Here is a 16,956-nt window from a genome sequence, read left to right as displayed (position 1 = left end):
CATCCTTTTTCAGATGACTAGATCACACTGCAGGATTGCAGACAGCAACTTTTAATGCAATGTTGTGTTGCATGGAGTTCTGACATTCTTTTAAGACGATTTTAAGAGACATTTAGGAGACAAACACGATTTGAAGTTAACAAGAGACTGACTAAAACACTTAAAAGAGGGACGAAATGCCCACAGTGGTCATAAAAAAGCTCGCACTTATTCCTGGGAATCTAGATAGAGCAGGCTTTAGCTAGGGCTCTTGATGTCCATGCCCGTTGGTAGTTCTGGCTTGCCGGCTTCTCCAGCACCCAGTCGGTTTATGTGAAGCAGAAAGAAAACCCAGGGAGGAAACTCACCACTGTGTCTTTGGTCCCAGACATCCCTAGCCAGTCGGCCTTCTTTCCACTGCTCCGTCTCTTACAACTGTTTCATAAATAGTATCCTGGGATTTTCACTGTACTCAGTGGGAAGAATAAAGAAAAGTACACCTACTCTATTTTCCATGGAAGCAAAAGTTAAATGTACATTTTTCTTGTTTAACATTGCCTTATCTTTTTGCTGGTTGGCACTATTTCTTTATCTTTCCTTTATTTTATCAATGATTTTTAATTTTTATTTGAAAACTATCTCTGCATCCGGGGAGCTCCTCAGGCATGGACTGGAACACATCTTAGATTCATGGCCACACTGGGCCACAGCCTCATCTCTAATAAATGCTTCCTGGCACCTATAATGGCCACAGAATGAGCCACAGCTTTTCAGAAGTCTGGTGTTTCCAGAAGATGAGATCCCTGCTCCCTGCAGCCTACCCCTGGCCTTGGATATGTCATCCATTTCTTGTTGGTTTTGTTTTGTTTTCTATAGCATAGCCAGTGGGTGTAATTGCGGATAAGCTTTGTCATTATACCTTTGTGCCAGAAATACTCCCCCAAACTCTTGGTTCTACAGAGTCTGAACCCACTCCCTTAGCCAGTGGCAAACTGGGGCCGGGGGACACAGAGATCCTCCCAGCTTGATGCCACTAAGCAGAGCACCCCTGTGAGCCAATGAAGGTGCAAAAGAGGTTGACAGGAGACCAACAGGCACCTGCTTCTTGCTTTTTCAAGAAAATAAGAGGCTTGAAGCTGCAGCAAGGAAGAGGATCCTTAGGAGCTACTACTTTTAGACCCGGGCTATCCTACCCACTGGCTGGTCAATGGAAGAAAAGGAAGAAAGAAAACGGGATTAAATTTCTGGTATTTTAATTTGCAGGTATATCCACAGGTCACCTTCTCTATGGGGCAGCTTCCCGCTGTAGTAAGGATCCTTTTGCACACCAGGAAAGACGGGCTGTTTGTCTTGTGTTTAGATGCACCCAACCCCATTCTAAAGGGGCATCTCTGACCACGGCCAGAAATATCTAGGACCAAAGAAGAATGAAGATACTCCTGCCTGCATTTTCACTTGACCTGTACGTGCGGGGTGAACATTTTCTTCTTTCCTCACAAATGGGTCAAGGAAGGACACTTCAGGGTTGTAAAGCAAGAATGCCAGATTGGCATTCTTTAAAGTCTTTAAAAAGCAGAATTACGAAATCTAGAGAAAAAAAAATCAAAACAAGCAGCCACAACATGGGATCCCCAATGTAAAAACTTGCTGTTGTTTGTAGAATGAGGCCAGGGGTAGAATTTGCAAACCGTTTTGAATCCAGACAAGAGCTCTGACCCAAGACCATGATTCACGTTACACTGGGCAGCAAAGCCAAATGCGTGTGCGTTCTCTGTAGCACCTTAGAGAAAAGGTTGGCTGCGTGGGTGAGATACGAATATATTAGTTTCCTGGACACTGAGTTAACCAGGGAGAGATTAACAGGTCTGCGATACGTGAACGCTCTCCGATTTCTCCCTGTGTGATACAGAGGACGGCTTGTTTGCGGTGCTGGTGTGCGTTCGCACAAATTTGCCGAGAGCGGGGTTACAACGAACACAACATCTGGCCCTGTTCCTTGCTCCGGGCATTGCAGGAGATCAGCAGGACACACATCCCCCGGAGGAGGGCATGGTTGGAAATTAGCCCGAGCAAGTAAAGGTCTGGATCAAAGGCTGGTCCCTTTCTAAAGTCAACTCCCTCCCTCCCTTTGACTCTTGGTCAAGAGCTGTGCTGAGCTGGCCACGGCCTGGCTCAGGGACACTCGTACCCAGCACAGGGAAAAGCATCGGGACTCCTCCCGCCTCTCGTAATAATGCCAACCATGGATGACATTCTAGAGCACATAGGGGAATTTGACTTCTTCCAGAAACAGACGTTTTTCCTCTTAGCTCTACTCTCTGCAGCATTCACCCCCATCTACGTGGGCATCGTCTTCCTGGGCTTCACCCCGGATCACCGCTGCCTGAGCCCCGGGGTGGCCGAGCTGAGCCGGCGATGCGGCTGGAGCCTGGCGGACGAGCTGAACTACACGGTGCCCGGCCCGGGGGCCATGGGCGAGGCCTTCCCCCGCCAGTGCCGCGGCTACGAGGTGGACTGGAACCGGAGCGCCCTCAGCTGCGTGGACCCGCTGGCAGGCCTGGCCACCAACAGGAGCCACCTGCCGCTGGGGCCCTGTCGCCACGGCTGGGTGTACGACACGCGGGGCTCGTCCATCGTGACCGAGGTAAGTGAGTGCAAGACTTGCATTAGGAAAAAGCCAATAGAGTAGCTTTTCTTAAGGAAGAAGCCAGTAAGGCCCAGTTCTTACACTGTCTGGACATGCTCTTTGGACTCAGAGAATCTTATAAAGTCCTAGTTTCCAACAAAAACATGCAGCCTCTTATTTGTCTGGAATATGAGTGAAGTAGTTAAACCTCATCAAATTCTGACAAGAATGATTCCAATGCACGCAAGTTTCAGTGGTAAGAAACAAGCAAAAGCATAGCAGATTCCTGGAAATAATTCCAGGAAAAGGAAAATTTTCAAGCCTCCTCTTTTTTCCTGAAAGCCCTCCATTCTGGCAGCTGTATAACAGATGGACAGCTGGGAGCTCATGGAACTCACCTGAACGTTGCCTCACTGTGATAGGATATGTTTTTCTCTTGATGGCTGTTTTTCTCTCTTTGATTTGCTAAAAACATTTGCATAAAACCTTCTGGGGCTGGAGCTTTTCTTAAGGCACTATTCCTTTCTTAAAAACTCCGACATTAGCATCTAATTATGAAGACTCATCTTAATGAATATAGAGAAAACAAAACAAAACAAAAAAAAGTGGAGACCTGCTTTTATTCGGGACAAAGCAAAATGGGAGGATGCAATTATTCTAAAACTCCAGAGACAGCCAGCTGCCTGGCTTAATTTAAAAGGACGGCTTGGGGGGCGCCTGAGTGGCTCAGTCGGTTAGGCGTCTGCCTTTGGCTCAGGTCGTGATCCCGGGGTCCTGGGATCGAGCCCCGCATCGGGCTCCCTGCTCTGTGGGAAGCCTGCTTCTCCCTCTCCCACTTCCCTGCTTGTGTTCCCTCTCTCTCTCTGTCTCTCTGTCGAATGAATAAATAAAATCTTTAAAAAAAAAAAGAAAAGGACGGCTTGGATAATGTGAAGACATTCTGTATGAACAGACTTTTAGGCAGAGGAGCTTTTCTTCAATGGTCTAATAGTTACATGAAACCATAGATCCAGGTCATAGATATAACACCGTACAATTTTAAGAGGCTATAGAGCATGGCTTAATCTCATCCCTTCATACAGAGATGAGGAAGCTGAGGCCCAGAACTGAGAAAAATTTTGCCCAAGGCCACAGAGTGAGAGAGTTAGCAGTTCGCTCTGGAAATCAGATACCCCAACTTCCAGGCCAGCACCTGTTCTTCCTTCAACATTGCCTCTTGTTCCAAATGAGAGCAAATGTAACAGCCTACGAAGACATTCCTGCTTCCCCTACTGTTAAAGAGACAGCAAAGAGAAGCTAAACAGCCCACCTTCCTTAGGGCAGCATTTATATCCTATTTACACACCCATTTGTTTCTGTGTATTAAAGCTAGAAAGGAAAGTAGCGGGGTGCACTGGGTGGCTTAGTGGGTTAAGCGTCTGCCTTCCACTTGGCTCATGACCCCGGGGTCCTGGGATAGAGCCCACATCGGGCTCCCTGCTCAGTGGGGAGTCTGCTTGTCCCTCTGCCTCTGCCCCCCCTTCTCTCTCTCTCTCAAATAAATAAAATCTTTTAAAAATATATATATTTAAAAAGAAAGGGAAACCTGATTTCAGCTGATTTAGCCAACAACAGAATTTGGCTTAATGACATACTTCCAGAGGGAATGCTAAATAGATTATGGGACAAGTCTTCCAGTTGTGTAAAGAAAATTCATATAAGCAAGAAACAGTTGGTTTATCGCCATGCCATTCAGCCACATCAGTTCAACGCAAGGAATATTCAATGAGTTTCCCTGGGTTGAGTTGTGTCTAATAGGATGTTGTTTTCTCTCCTGACCTGGGAAACCTTTTGCCTCTCTGTAGTTTAACCTAGTGTGTGCTGATTCCTGGATGCTGGACCTGTTTCAGTCGGCTGTGAATGTAGGATTTTTCATCGGTGCTGTGAGTATCGGCTACCTAGCAGACAGGTAGGTGCTGTGCGAATGTGGTGGAATTTAAGAAGTCCTGCAGGTCCGGGAAGCACTTGGATTCACCTGCCCCTGCTTGAATAGCATCCTTTCCCCAAGCACAAAGACCACAATTTCCTGGCCTCATGTCAGTTGTCTTGACAATTTGAGATTTCTTCTGCTGCTTTAATGAGCACGACCGATGTGACTATTTTCCAATTCCCTGGGGCCATAGAGGAACATTTCTACCTTAGGCAGCAGTTTTTTCTTGTGGGTTAGGGTCAGAAGGGAGAGTCATAGATGACTTGATCCTTTTTGTGATTCCCAATTCATTGGCCTCATCATCATTCCCCCATCTGTGAGCCGGCAGGGCCCTGAGCTCTCCCTCCTCTGCCTGCCTCTCCTACACCCAGAGCCAGTGTAGACTCTCCCTGTGGCTGTCCCTGTCTGGTCCTTGGCATTGTAGGAGTACTGAATTGGGGCCCTGGGGCCAGATGTAATTATAGGTGTAGAACCCAGGATATGATCTGGTAAAAGGGAAACTGGGTCCATCTACACTGACAGATGTAAATATCCACTTCCATAATGTCAGTGTCCCTGGAGAGAGATGAGAAAGGACCTCTCTGTATAGAACATATAGCAAATGGTCCTCTTAGATGGTCTGTGTCTTCAGGGAGCTAGTCTTCAGTGAGTTGTATGAATCCAGTGGTGCCTGTATGTCTTGTTTATCCATCACTTTGTAATCCCAGATTCTCAGTGCTGAAAGTTCTATATAGCAGGCATCTTTACCAGGTTGATGGCCAATTAGATATTTTTAGGAGTCCTCAAAAGGGAAATGAACAGAAAAATTTGCTTTATAGTTGATACTTTAGCACTCATAATACTATTTATTGGGTATTGTCCATGTGCCAGGCACCATGCTTAACTGTTTGGACAGTATCATTCTCTTTAATAACCAGTCACCCATGAGCTCAGGATATAGAACTATAGAATAAATATATGTAGTCTAATCTGTTTAATAAATTTATATTTATGTTTATTACAAAATAAATTTATATTTATTACAAAATATAAATATATATTTAATTCTGAAATAAATGCCAAATACACTTTATGCTTGTTGCCCTCCCCAACTATATCTGTGATGCAAATAAACCCAAATCCATGAGCATTATATTAAATGTAAATCGAATATTTTCTTTGACTATGCTGTATCATCAGGCTGGAGGAAAACTTGCAAGTGAGTTAGAGATTAATAACAATAACTTAATCTATCCTCTCCCAGGGGCATCTGCAGTTTCATAGCCTGGGCCCCCACTGTGGCAGCAGGAGGGAGGGGGGCAAGGCAGTTGAGGCCACTGAGCCACAGGGCAGCTCCGTCCTTCACGCCACTTCCGTAACTGTCTGCTTAGTCTTCCTTTAAAGGATCTTCCTTTGTGTGGGAGGCTTGTGAGGTAAAGAGGAAGGTCATCGGCTTTTATTTTTCTTGCCCCACAAGTGAGGTCTGTGGTTTGGAGAAGACCCTGTAAGTCAGGAGAGCTGCCAGCGAGGGACAATATGGAGTCTGCCTTGCTCCAGTGTGTCTGTCTGACCCATCGGCTCCTTACCCCCTCTCCGCTCCCTCGTTCCCTGTAAGGCAGAGATACTAACACTCAGCTGGAAGTGAGCAAATAGGTGGCTGAGCTTCACAGCTGGTTAAATAAATGAGTTAATTACTCTCATCCCACTCAAGGAGTAGGAGACCGGTTATAATTCCCCACTGACAGTGCATTCCTGATTTACAATCCTCAGTCAATTATCCACCTTCTTGGATGACCTCATTATTTTGTTCCTATTGTTGAAATCTCCTATGCAAAGTTGATTACTCATTATTCTTCCCCACAAAAACGATATCCAAACCTCCATTTCTTTTTCTTAAGTTGTCTGAAGTTTGGGTGGTTGTTGTCTCTTCCTTTCTGTTCTACTCAGGTATGCATGTGAGAGTGGGTAATAAGACAACAGCCAGTGGGAGAAAAAGAAAAGGCAAGTTATCTTTGTATATTTGATGCCTATTTCTGGACAATATTCAGATCTTATACAAGGGTACAAGAATCTCAAGGAAACTCATTTTATGCTATAGATTAAACCAACATGAAATAAAATAGATTGCCTTCTATGATGCTTTTGAAAAATAAGAACCAGCGGTTGATTAAGGTAGCTTTTAGAAGAAAACCAGAAGGATATTATGAAAAGGTTGTAAATAAGGATACGGAGGTTTACACCATGTCAGCTTTCTGAAGGTCAGTTTGCAAATGGACTGGAGGAAGGAAGAATGGGCATGTGTTAGAGAATTTGAAAACAAACTTCTTATAATATGTCTAATTTATGTCATCATTCAAACCTCCTAAAGAATGTTTTTTAGTATCACCTGACACAAAAAAGTAATCTCTCACCAATTCCAGATTTGTTACTCCACTGATCAGTAATTATAAGCTCTGTATTTAGTGGCATGCTTATAAAAGTTCAATGACTGGCTTTCTGAGGGATAAAGGCTTGATGTATAGCATTTGCTGATTTCTGTGGTGTACATACTCCCACCACGGTCATTTCAAGCTACCAAAAAATGAGGTCACTGAACACAGAGTTGGCTAGAAATATGCACCATTTTCCAGTATTTCCACTGTACAGATACAAAGGACACAAGTAAATAATCTCACGAGCATAGATAATCATCAAACATGGTGAAATAATTAGGAAACAGTGTTTTTGCATATTTATTACACTTGTTTTTAATATAATTTACCTAAGTGTATGATGTAATTTTTAACAATGACTGTGTTCAACAATTAGCTCGAAAATTTTCTGAAAGCCTAATAATCAGCTCTCAAGTGCCAGGACCCACTGTCTGTATTTCATGATGGAACTAGATCAGAGCAGAATCAAAGTCCCAGTGGGTCATTGTCAAACTTACCCAACTATGTGAAACTTTCCAAAACAAGCTCTCTACTACCAACTATGTGCCAGGCACCATATTGGGCATCCAGATGTGTTATATGTCATTTAGGTTCAAAACAGCCTTTTAAAAATGATTTTCTTATCCCCAATTTGCAGATGAGGAAACTCAGTGAAATGAAAGTAGTGCTTCCCAATGTTAATGTGCATATAAACCACCCGGATTTTGTTAGAACTCTGATTCTGATCCAGTGGGGCCTAGAGTGAGCCCTGCATTTCTAACCACTCCCAGGTGATGCAGATGAGGCTTGGGCCACATTGAGTAGTAAGTAGCCAACGGATTTATGAAGCTAGCAGCACTGGAGTCCACCCCCCTCTGCTGTTTTAGCTCTTTATTTTTCATTTAATCACTTACATGATTCTGTTGCAGGGAGAAGTCTCAAACCACTATCCTAGATCTCCCAAACTTCTTTCAGCCACGCCATATTTTTGTAATAACATTATGTCCTTATTTGGAACATATCCCCCACTGAAGTTTTTTTGCATCATAGCTTTGATTTTCTGAAGGTTTCCATGCTCTGAGTTTCCAAAGGTAAATATACTCTCTTATCCACAGGATTTTATCCATCTACAGGAGCAGGACTACTATGGTATGCCCAAGTCAACTCTGGAAGCTAGAGAGCTATCCCCTGAGCAAATGTTTATAAACTCCTCGGGGGTAAAGAAAGGGATTTGGTGGGAGAACATGGGAAGAAAGGCTAAAATACTTTGTTGAGATGTGACTTTAGAAGACTTTGAATAAAAGGCCAAGGAGGTAGGGGTGTCCGGGTGACTCAGTCAGTTAAGCATCCAACTCTTGGTTTCGACTCAGGTCATGTTCTCAGGGTCGTGAGATGGAGTCCCACATTGGGCTCTGTGCTCAGCGCAGAGTCTGCTTGTCCCTCTCCCTCTGCTCCTCTCCCCACTTGCGCTCTCTCTCTCTCTTTCTCTCTATCTCTAAAAAAAGGCCAAGGAAGCAGATATTTACAGTGGGGAACCATTAACTGAGAATTAAGAACTGAATAGCCAGAGGTGCCTGGGTGGCTCAGTTGGTTAAGTGACTGCCTTCGGCTCAGGTCATGATCCTGAAGTCCCAGGATCAAGTCCTGCATCAGGCTCCCTGCTCAGCAGGGAGTCTGCTTCTCCCTCTGACCCTCCCCGCTCTCATGCTCTCTCTCTCTCTCTCTCTCTCTCTCTTTCTCTCGCAAATAAATAAATAAATAAATAATCTTAAAAAAAAAAAAAGAACTGAATAGCCAAAAGAGGGTTTTAAGAATTTTACCAGTTTACATTAATTACTCATGAGACTGCTTAATCTCTAAATTTCAGATTTAAAACATTCACATCCCAAATAATTGTTAATGATGTTGCAGATTATTTTTACATGGTCAGTTAATATTGAAATGGACACTAGAACACAGATGCCTACAAGCAGAACGGCTGGTAAAAAATGTTCATCCACCATCGAAAGTGCAAAGTGAATGACATAAAGTGCTCATGACTCATCAGTTTGAAGTAGATACAAAAAGATTAAATAAAACACTACTTTCTATGAAGAATCTTTAAAATACCCATTAACGGGCAATTAGGGTGTTTCTTAGAACAAAACAAGGCGGACATGATGACATGATGACAATATGAACGAGTTGTCCCAAGTCAACTTTCAGAGAGCCTGCCTTACAAACAGAAGGCAGGAAATGGGGGAGACCAAGTGTCTAGCTCTTTACGTGTAATATCTCATTTAATCCTCTTGTCAACTGGGTCAGATAGATAGGTCTTTACCAGATGAGGAAATTGAGAAAGATTGAGTAACCGGCTGACATTATACTAAGTGATAAAGCCAAAATTCAACCAGGTCTCTAAGTTTTCCCCTCCTCTGTGTCCTGGGACACTCTCTAGGTCCCTCAGCTGATGAAAACCAAGTCCCTCAGACCAAAGGTGTGGAAGCTATCTTGCTGGGATACTCCAGGACAAAGACGCCCCACCCCCACCCCACAGCTGACACCAGAGACCTTTTCCATGGAGACATGCAAATACCACAAAGTCCAAAAGCAGTGCTGAAAATGGATGGGGGAGTACATTAAACACTGAATTTTTTTTCCTAAAGCAAAAACTCTTGGGTGGGCAGTTGGTTGAGACTGTTAGTGCAAAGGCCCCCACTCCTACGATGATGGAAGACCCAGACGGGCCCCTAGGGCATTCAGCACTGGGTGGCCTGGAAGAATCACCCCCTGCCTGAATACCCTCCACAGTGTGGGACTGAGAAGGTTCTCTAGCCCTGGGGTGAATGGGGCTCATTGTGCATAGAATTTTCACAGAGTGCCCTGGGGAAAAGTCCTGAAGCAAACTAACCTGAAGTCAGGGATTCTTTTGGTGGGCATCAATCCAAGCCTCCTGAGTTTGCATAATTCAGAGCTAAGCTCCCCTTAAGATTTCCGTAACTCCCGCGCCATTTTCTACAACCTTCATGAATCTAATCTAATTCTATGTTTTCTCTTTGTTTCTCTCCTTGCAGGTTTGGCCGTAAGCTCTGCCTCTTGGTGACGATCCTCATAAATGCTGCATCTGGAGTTCTCATGGCTGTTTCCCCAAACTATACATGGGTGTTAATTTTCCGCTTGATCCAGGGGCTGGTCAGCAAGGCAGGCTGGTTAATAGGCTACATCCTGAGTAAGAATTGCTCGTGGCTATGGCTGTGAGAACAAAGCCACGTTGCTGCCAAAATCCTCAGGAGACGGGAGGGGGCTTGCCAAAAAATGGATCCAGCTTCAAGAAAATGTTGAGAGATTTTTTTTTTCTTTCTGTATCAAAAGGATTTCTAACATCTTTTCAGTCCACTCATTCTGTATTCTTCCTCTAAAGAAAACAATGAAGACAGAAATGAGGGTAAACATCAAGCCATCCAGATTCTAATATAACTTCTTAGGGAAAAGTTTTCTGTACCCTGGGGTGGTACACACAGAGAAAATCTAGCCTACCAGGCCTACACATGGAAAATTCAGTGGTGACAGATATGTTAGACTTAGAAGGGACTTCACTGCTTTGCATAAATGGATTCTAGGAAATCTCTTGTTATCCTCAATGTATATACATGGAAAGGGAGAACATGAGCACTGTGGAGAATCTAAGTTCCCCAGCCACTTGTCTGACGAGGAATATCTTTCCATCCCACTCACTAGCAGCCAGAATTACGCAGAAGATCCATGAAGTATAGGAGAATATTTGAATCCTAACAGCATAGCATCTTTAAAGCCACATTAAGAAAAATTAGCATCCTAATCAGATCTTGGGAATGAACTCCATCTTTCTTTTCCCTTGGCAACAGTCAAATAGCATCCAATGAAAGGAAATGGATGCTTTGAAATTGAAACCATCACCATCATAAAACCCTGGTTACCCATGGGAGCTAGAATATGTGTGCTTAAAATTGTACCTGGTAAAGTTAACTTGCAACTCAGAAGAAAGATGCTGGATGCTATTATGTGCTGTCCTGGTAGACATTTATTTTTATTTATTTTTTTTTTAAAGATTTTATTTATTTATTTGAGAGAGAGAGAATGAGAGACAGAGAGCATGAGAGGGAGGAGGGTCAGAGGGAGAAGCAGACTCCCTGCCGAGCAGGGAGCCCGATGCGGGACTCGATCCAGGGACTCCAGGATCATGACCTGAGCCGAAGGCAGTCGCTTAACCAACTGAGCCACCCAGGCGCCCTGTCCTGGTAGACATTTAATCTATATGTGGGCAGGGAAGTAATTTATTAATGTACTGTTATTCAATCAATAATTTGGTTTTTAGAACACATGATATGTAGAAATATGTATAATTTAATTGTATAAATTTAAATTTCAGCCTTCTGCCCATTAATTTCTTCTCCAGTCCCTCTGACTGTCCTTGAGGTACACCTTGCTGCTTGACCTCTTTCTGCCCCATGACCCCCAGCCCCCGTCCGTGACCCCAACCACATCGAAATATTTCTATTTATTGAGCACTTACAGACTTTCGCTTAACTTTGTTTTAAATACTTTTTGATCATTTGCAGTAATATATAGAAATACCTTTTGAGGGCATTTCTATATGGTTTATAAATAGTTGAAGTCTTTAACATGATTACTAAACATTAAAAGCCAAAGGTCTGTGGCTCATGGAATAGCTGGAATTTAAATTCTAGTATGTTTGTGATATAGAAATGACTATCCCCTAAATCCATGTACTACAGACCTCACACATCTGTCAAGATGCAGTCATGGAATGGGACAAAGCTGATTATTCTACCACATGCAGTGGTGTGCTGATAACCTGGCTTTTAGAAAACAAAAAGCCCTGATTTTTGGTGTTGTCTGATTTCTAAATTGCAAATACTCCCACCATGACTGACTTTAAGATACCAATGGGTTTAATAACCACCTTGCAAAATTCCTGGAAATTTAAAAATCAGTTCTTGCAAGACAGTACTAGTTGACCAATCGGTATGGAAACCCACTAAACCCACTACCAGGTTTCCCAGCCATTTATACCCATTATCGGGATTGCCAAGAAAATATTTAACTCATATAAGAGAACAAGCTGTATTGAGATGTTCATTTATAAAAACCACCTACAGTCTCAAGTCAATCTTTGATCCATTTATTCAGGACTTAAATTACCATTGCCTTACTACCCTAGATCAAAAGTTTGCAAATAAAAACAACTGGATTTTTTTTTAAAGGCAAAAACAATTTAAAAAAATAAAAACAACTTTGGATTGCTTCAAAAAAATTTTTGCATGTATCTGAAATCCAGTTGCATTTGCCCTTGAAATTATTCTCTAAATCACACATTTTGCTCACAATGGCGGGCCTCTCACCCCACCCAATGTGGAATTACAAGATCTTAGATTAATTAATGTGACAGCAATAATTATAACAAAATAGCCCTAAGGAACGTTTAAAATCTTTCAGAAAGCTATTTAAAAGACTTCTAGAATTTGGCCTCTTTTTCGAGGTTGGCATGCTCGTTTCCCCAAAGTTGGACAGCCGAGCCATTGTCCTACTGACTTGCATTGACCATTTGGGTTCTCTCTGCAGTTACAGAATTTGTCGGGCTAAGCTATCGGAGAACGGTGGGCATTGTTTACCAAGTGGCCTTCACCGCGGGGCTCCTGGCATTGGCTGGGCTGGCCTATGTGCTTCCTCACTGGAGGTGGCTACAGCTCACTGTTACTCTGCCCAACATCTGCTTCTTGCTCTATTACTGGTAAGTCCATTTGGAACAAAAAAGGAAATAACTTGAACTATTTCATTTCTCTGAAAAGGCTGCCTCCCCTAATCACACTATCCTTCCAAATTCCAACGTGTCCTTCACTCTTTCCTTTCATGAAAAGTCCAGGTCCATGTTTCAGGATTAAAAAAAAGAAAAACATGAGCTTCGATCTGTCTTCTTCTCTAGAAATCAAATGTCCTTCTACTTTGGGCTTAAGAGTTTTAGATTTATGTCTTTTCACATTATTTATTATTATTTTTTTAAATTTTATAAATTATTTTTTTAAGATTTATTGATTCATTTTTGAGAGAGAGAGAGAGAGAGGCCATGTGAGGTGGGGGAGGGGCAGAGGGAGAAGGAGAGAGAGAATCTCAAGCAGACTCCCTGCTGAGCTCAGAGCCCAATGAGGGGCTGGATCTCCTGACCCTGAGGTCACCACTGGAGCCGAAATCAAGAGTCTGACCCTCACCCCACTGAGCCACCCAGGCACCCCAATTTATATGGTGTTTAAATTAACTTCTAGTGACTGTGGTGCCCTTGGCAGAGATTGACAATATTAGTATTCTTATTCTCTCCCTGCTCAGAGGAGACTTTAGTGTAAGAGAAGATGGAGTGTAGCACCGGGTCACCACTTCCTCATGTCCCTGCCCAAGGCAGGCATCTCCAATCAATCCCATCAGTCCTATTCCCAGATCAGGCCAATAGGACACCCCAGACAGACCATGCAAATCAGAGTCTCCAGGGCTTGCGAAATATGTTTGTCACCACTGCCAAGGGAACCATGGAAGCAGTGGAAACAGCAGAAACTATCAGAAATCCCTAAAGTGAGGTTGCCCGAAATAAAGCAAGAGGAATGCTGAGTTATCAAGCAAATCCCTCTACCATGCAACAAACCACTTTCTGGATGTATCCACCTGTTCTTTGCATAGTCGTCTTGTCTAAGAATTAAGCATCTCAACCCTTCCCAGGAAGCCTGTCTCTCCTCCAAAAGCTGGTCAAACTCTGAGACTAACCCTAACCCCCCTCCCATATCCACTCTTCCTCTTTTATGTCTCTGACGCCACACCTGCAATAGACTCTTCCTGGTTTCTTCAACATTTGCTCTTCCATCCTCCAATCCAAGTTTCATTTCTAAAATCCAGTTCCACCGTGTCCCTCTCCTGCCTCAAAATCTTTCAACAGTTTTGTTTCCCTGATGCTTTAGCACAACAGAAAAGACACACCTATTATCCAAGTTCTGACCACCTCTGGAGCCCTCCTTCTTGCCATTTTTACTTAATAGAATCAAATTTAATTTACTTACAAATCTATAACCTCCATGATGCAACCACCATCATTAAAACATCACTGGCAATGTAGAGTAGAAAACAGGTGTTTGGGGGGAAGAGTGGGGATAAAGAGATTAGGCAAGGAACTATTGCCATAATCCTTGCAAGAGAGGACAGGGCCTGAAATAAGACAAGTGAAGGAAACTGTAAACACATTGCATCAGGTAGCAATGACAGAGGTTGGTGGAGACTGAATGTGAAGGTTTAGAGAGAGGAGGTGCCTCGTGAGTGGAGCAGAGGTTTGTGTGTATGTGCTGGGGGCACCGTTCAGAGGTAAGGAACACAGGAGGAGGAGTGGGTTTGAAAGGTGGGAGGATGAGGTGAGCTTGGGACATGCCGAAGTTGGAGATTCGGAAAGGACATGAACGTGCGCATAGCCAGGCGCGGTTGAACGTAAGGATCAGGAATTCAAGTAAAATTCCCGTCTTTGTTGTAGCTACGGGATGGAGGCAATCACTCAGAGAAAATGAGCAGAGTCAGGAGAGGAAGGAAATGGGGCAGATCACAAGAAAACACCAAATCCTGAAAAGGCAAGCTAAGGATGAGAAGCCAGGACAGAAGAAGAGAGGGGGGGTGCCATGATTAGAAGGCAGGAGCTATGGGGGCAGAGGGGATGTGGCAGTCACCGGAGGAGGGACTCTGTGCAGGCTGGCCTTGATCAGCCTGCCCTGGTGGGGCCACTGTCCCCTGCCCCGTGGCATTACACACACGTCTCTGTAACCCTCATATCTTACTGCTTGTTGAGATCAGCTGTTCACTTGACACTGAGGGACTTGTCCGTCTGTCCCAGTAGGCTGTCAGCTGTTTGAGGGCAGGTAACATTAGGGGCCCTCTGGCTCAGCTTCCTGTCCAGGGCTTCTGCTTGAACACTGTTAATGGCTAGCTCCTACTTCATCATCAAGCAAGCCACTTTACTGTAGAACCCAAAGCTCATGTTCCAGAGACTTCTCATTGAGCCAGAATTTACATTCCCGGCAAGTGTACCCAGGGCTCCCAATTCTGCACTTAGAGCTTCAAAAAATTAATTTCTATTCTCCCGGGCAATTCTTGAACTATCTGGATATGCTTCTGAGAGTCCATCCAGACTTTCCACCTGTAGGCTAGCCACTTATGGTTCCCGTCTTCTCGGATCTGGTTCCCAAGTCCTTCACCTTCTTGGCCCTTCAGTTCATGCAACACCTGGCTGAACTGACCCTGCTTCCTGAGGTGTGGGTGACCGGGCTCAACCTGTGCACCAAATGTGATCTAGAAAAATCGCCCTATGGTGTCATAGCAGAAGGGATGGCTCTGTGAGTTGTGGATTGATTATGGCTGAGCTCACCACATTTCCATTCTTAATGTCAAATCTTAATCAGTTGTCGTTGATTCCTCTCTCCACTGCACTCCCACAAACTTCTGTCCCGAGTTCCTTGAAGTTCCACCTCTCAGAGCAACCTTCTCTCCCAGAGTGATGGCCCACATGACTCTAGGCCAGAGCTCCCACCAGGCCAGCCCTGCTACCTCCATCCTGCCAGTCCCCCTTCCTCCCATCAACCCTGAGCCAGCCGCTCCAAGAGTGGTCTCCAAACACAGATCCAAGTGGCTGGAGTCCTGCTCAAGGAGCTCCAGGGGCTCCCTGTGTCCGCCCAGATCCACCAGCTTGCCTCAAACTCTTACCTCCTTCTTTGAGAAATCAGCTGTCAGAATAATACACATAAAGCTCTTGCTTTCCCCCATGACGGAACTGCATCCTGCCACCAGCAGCCCTGCAGCCCAGCTGTCAGCTCTCAGCACGTGCCCAGCCCCAGCCAACCTGCTTCTCGTCCCTCTAGCACAGGGCTGGCTGGATATTCAGCTGACCCCTGCTTTGCAGAGTCCTACTGGGAACTCTCTGAAGAGGGGACCTGCAAGGTTCCTGCACAAGGCTGAATAGAAGTCAGCGGGTGAAGGAGGAAAAACCCATATACCATAACCCCTCCCCGCGGACCAGGGAGCCCGAGGCGGGGCTCGATCCCAGGATCCCAGGATCATGACCTGAGCTGAAGGCAGATATCCAACTGACTGAGCCGCTCAGGTGCCCCATGCAATATAGTATTATTAACTATAGTCACCATACTATATATTATATCCTCAGGACTTATTTATTTTGTAACTGGAAGTTTGTGCCTTTTGACCCCTTCACCCATTTTGTCCACCTCCTCCCCCACCAATCTGTTCCCTGTATCTTTGAGCTTTGTTTGTTTTAGGTTCCACGTATAAGTGAGATCGTACAGTATTTGTCTTTCTCTGACTTATTTCACTTAGCATAATACCTTCTAGGCCCACCCATGTTGTCACAGATGATAAGACGTCATTCTCTTATATGGCTGAATAATATTCCATTATATATATATATATATATATATATATATATATATATATATATACACATACACACCCTTAGGTTGTTTCCATGACTTGGCTCTTGTAGATAATGTTGCAAGAAACACAGGGGTGTGTATATCTTTTTGAATTAGTATTTCTCTTTCCTTCTAATAAATACCCAGAAGTGGAATGGCTGGATCATAGGGTAGTTTTATTTTTAATCTTTTGAGGGCCCTCCACACCGTTTCCCACAGTGGCTGCACCAGTTTGCATTCCCTTTCCCTACACCCGGTCAGCATATGTTATTTCTTATCTTGTTGATTCTAGCCATCCTAACAGATGTGAAGTGACAATTTCCTTGTGGCGTCAATTTGTGTTTCCCTGGTGATGAGTGATGTTGAGCATCTTTTCATGTACCTATTGGCCATCTGAATGTCTTTTTTGGGAAAATGTATATTAAGATTCTCTGCCCATTTTTAAATCAGATTTTTTTTTTTTTTTTGCATTTGAGTTGTATGAGTTCTTTGTATATTTTGGGCATTCAT

General features: G+C 44.0%; 1 protein-coding gene across 1 annotated transcript in view; it reads left to right on the top strand.

The window, feature by feature from the left end:
- Positions 1 to 1,530: 1,530 nt before the first annotated feature.
- The window catches only part of SLC22A2 (solute carrier family 22 member 2), a 34,040-nt gene continuing 18,614 nt past the window's right edge, over positions 1,531 to 16,956 (top strand). The window contains exons 1-4 of the mRNA XM_045865844.3: positions 1,531 to 2,623; positions 4,450 to 4,553; positions 10,018 to 10,172; positions 12,566 to 12,734. Of these exons, the coding sequence (XP_045721800.1) occupies positions 2,213 to 2,623; positions 4,450 to 4,553; positions 10,018 to 10,172; positions 12,566 to 12,734 (839 nt within the window). The 5' untranslated portion in view covers positions 1,531 to 2,212. The remainder of the gene's footprint in view (positions 2,624 to 4,449; positions 4,554 to 10,017; positions 10,173 to 12,565; positions 12,735 to 16,956) is intronic.

The sequence above is a fragment of the Mirounga angustirostris genome, unplaced genomic scaffold (assembly GCF_029215605.1).
Source record: "Mirounga angustirostris isolate CCGP_5_RB_7025 unplaced genomic scaffold, mMirAng1.0.hap1 SCAF_8, whole genome shotgun sequence".
In the NCBI taxonomy this organism is placed as follows: Eukaryota; Metazoa; Chordata; class Mammalia; order Carnivora; family Phocidae; genus Mirounga; species Mirounga angustirostris.
Note: the sequence above shows the minus strand (reverse complement) of the source record. Positions and strands in the feature narration are given on the sequence as shown.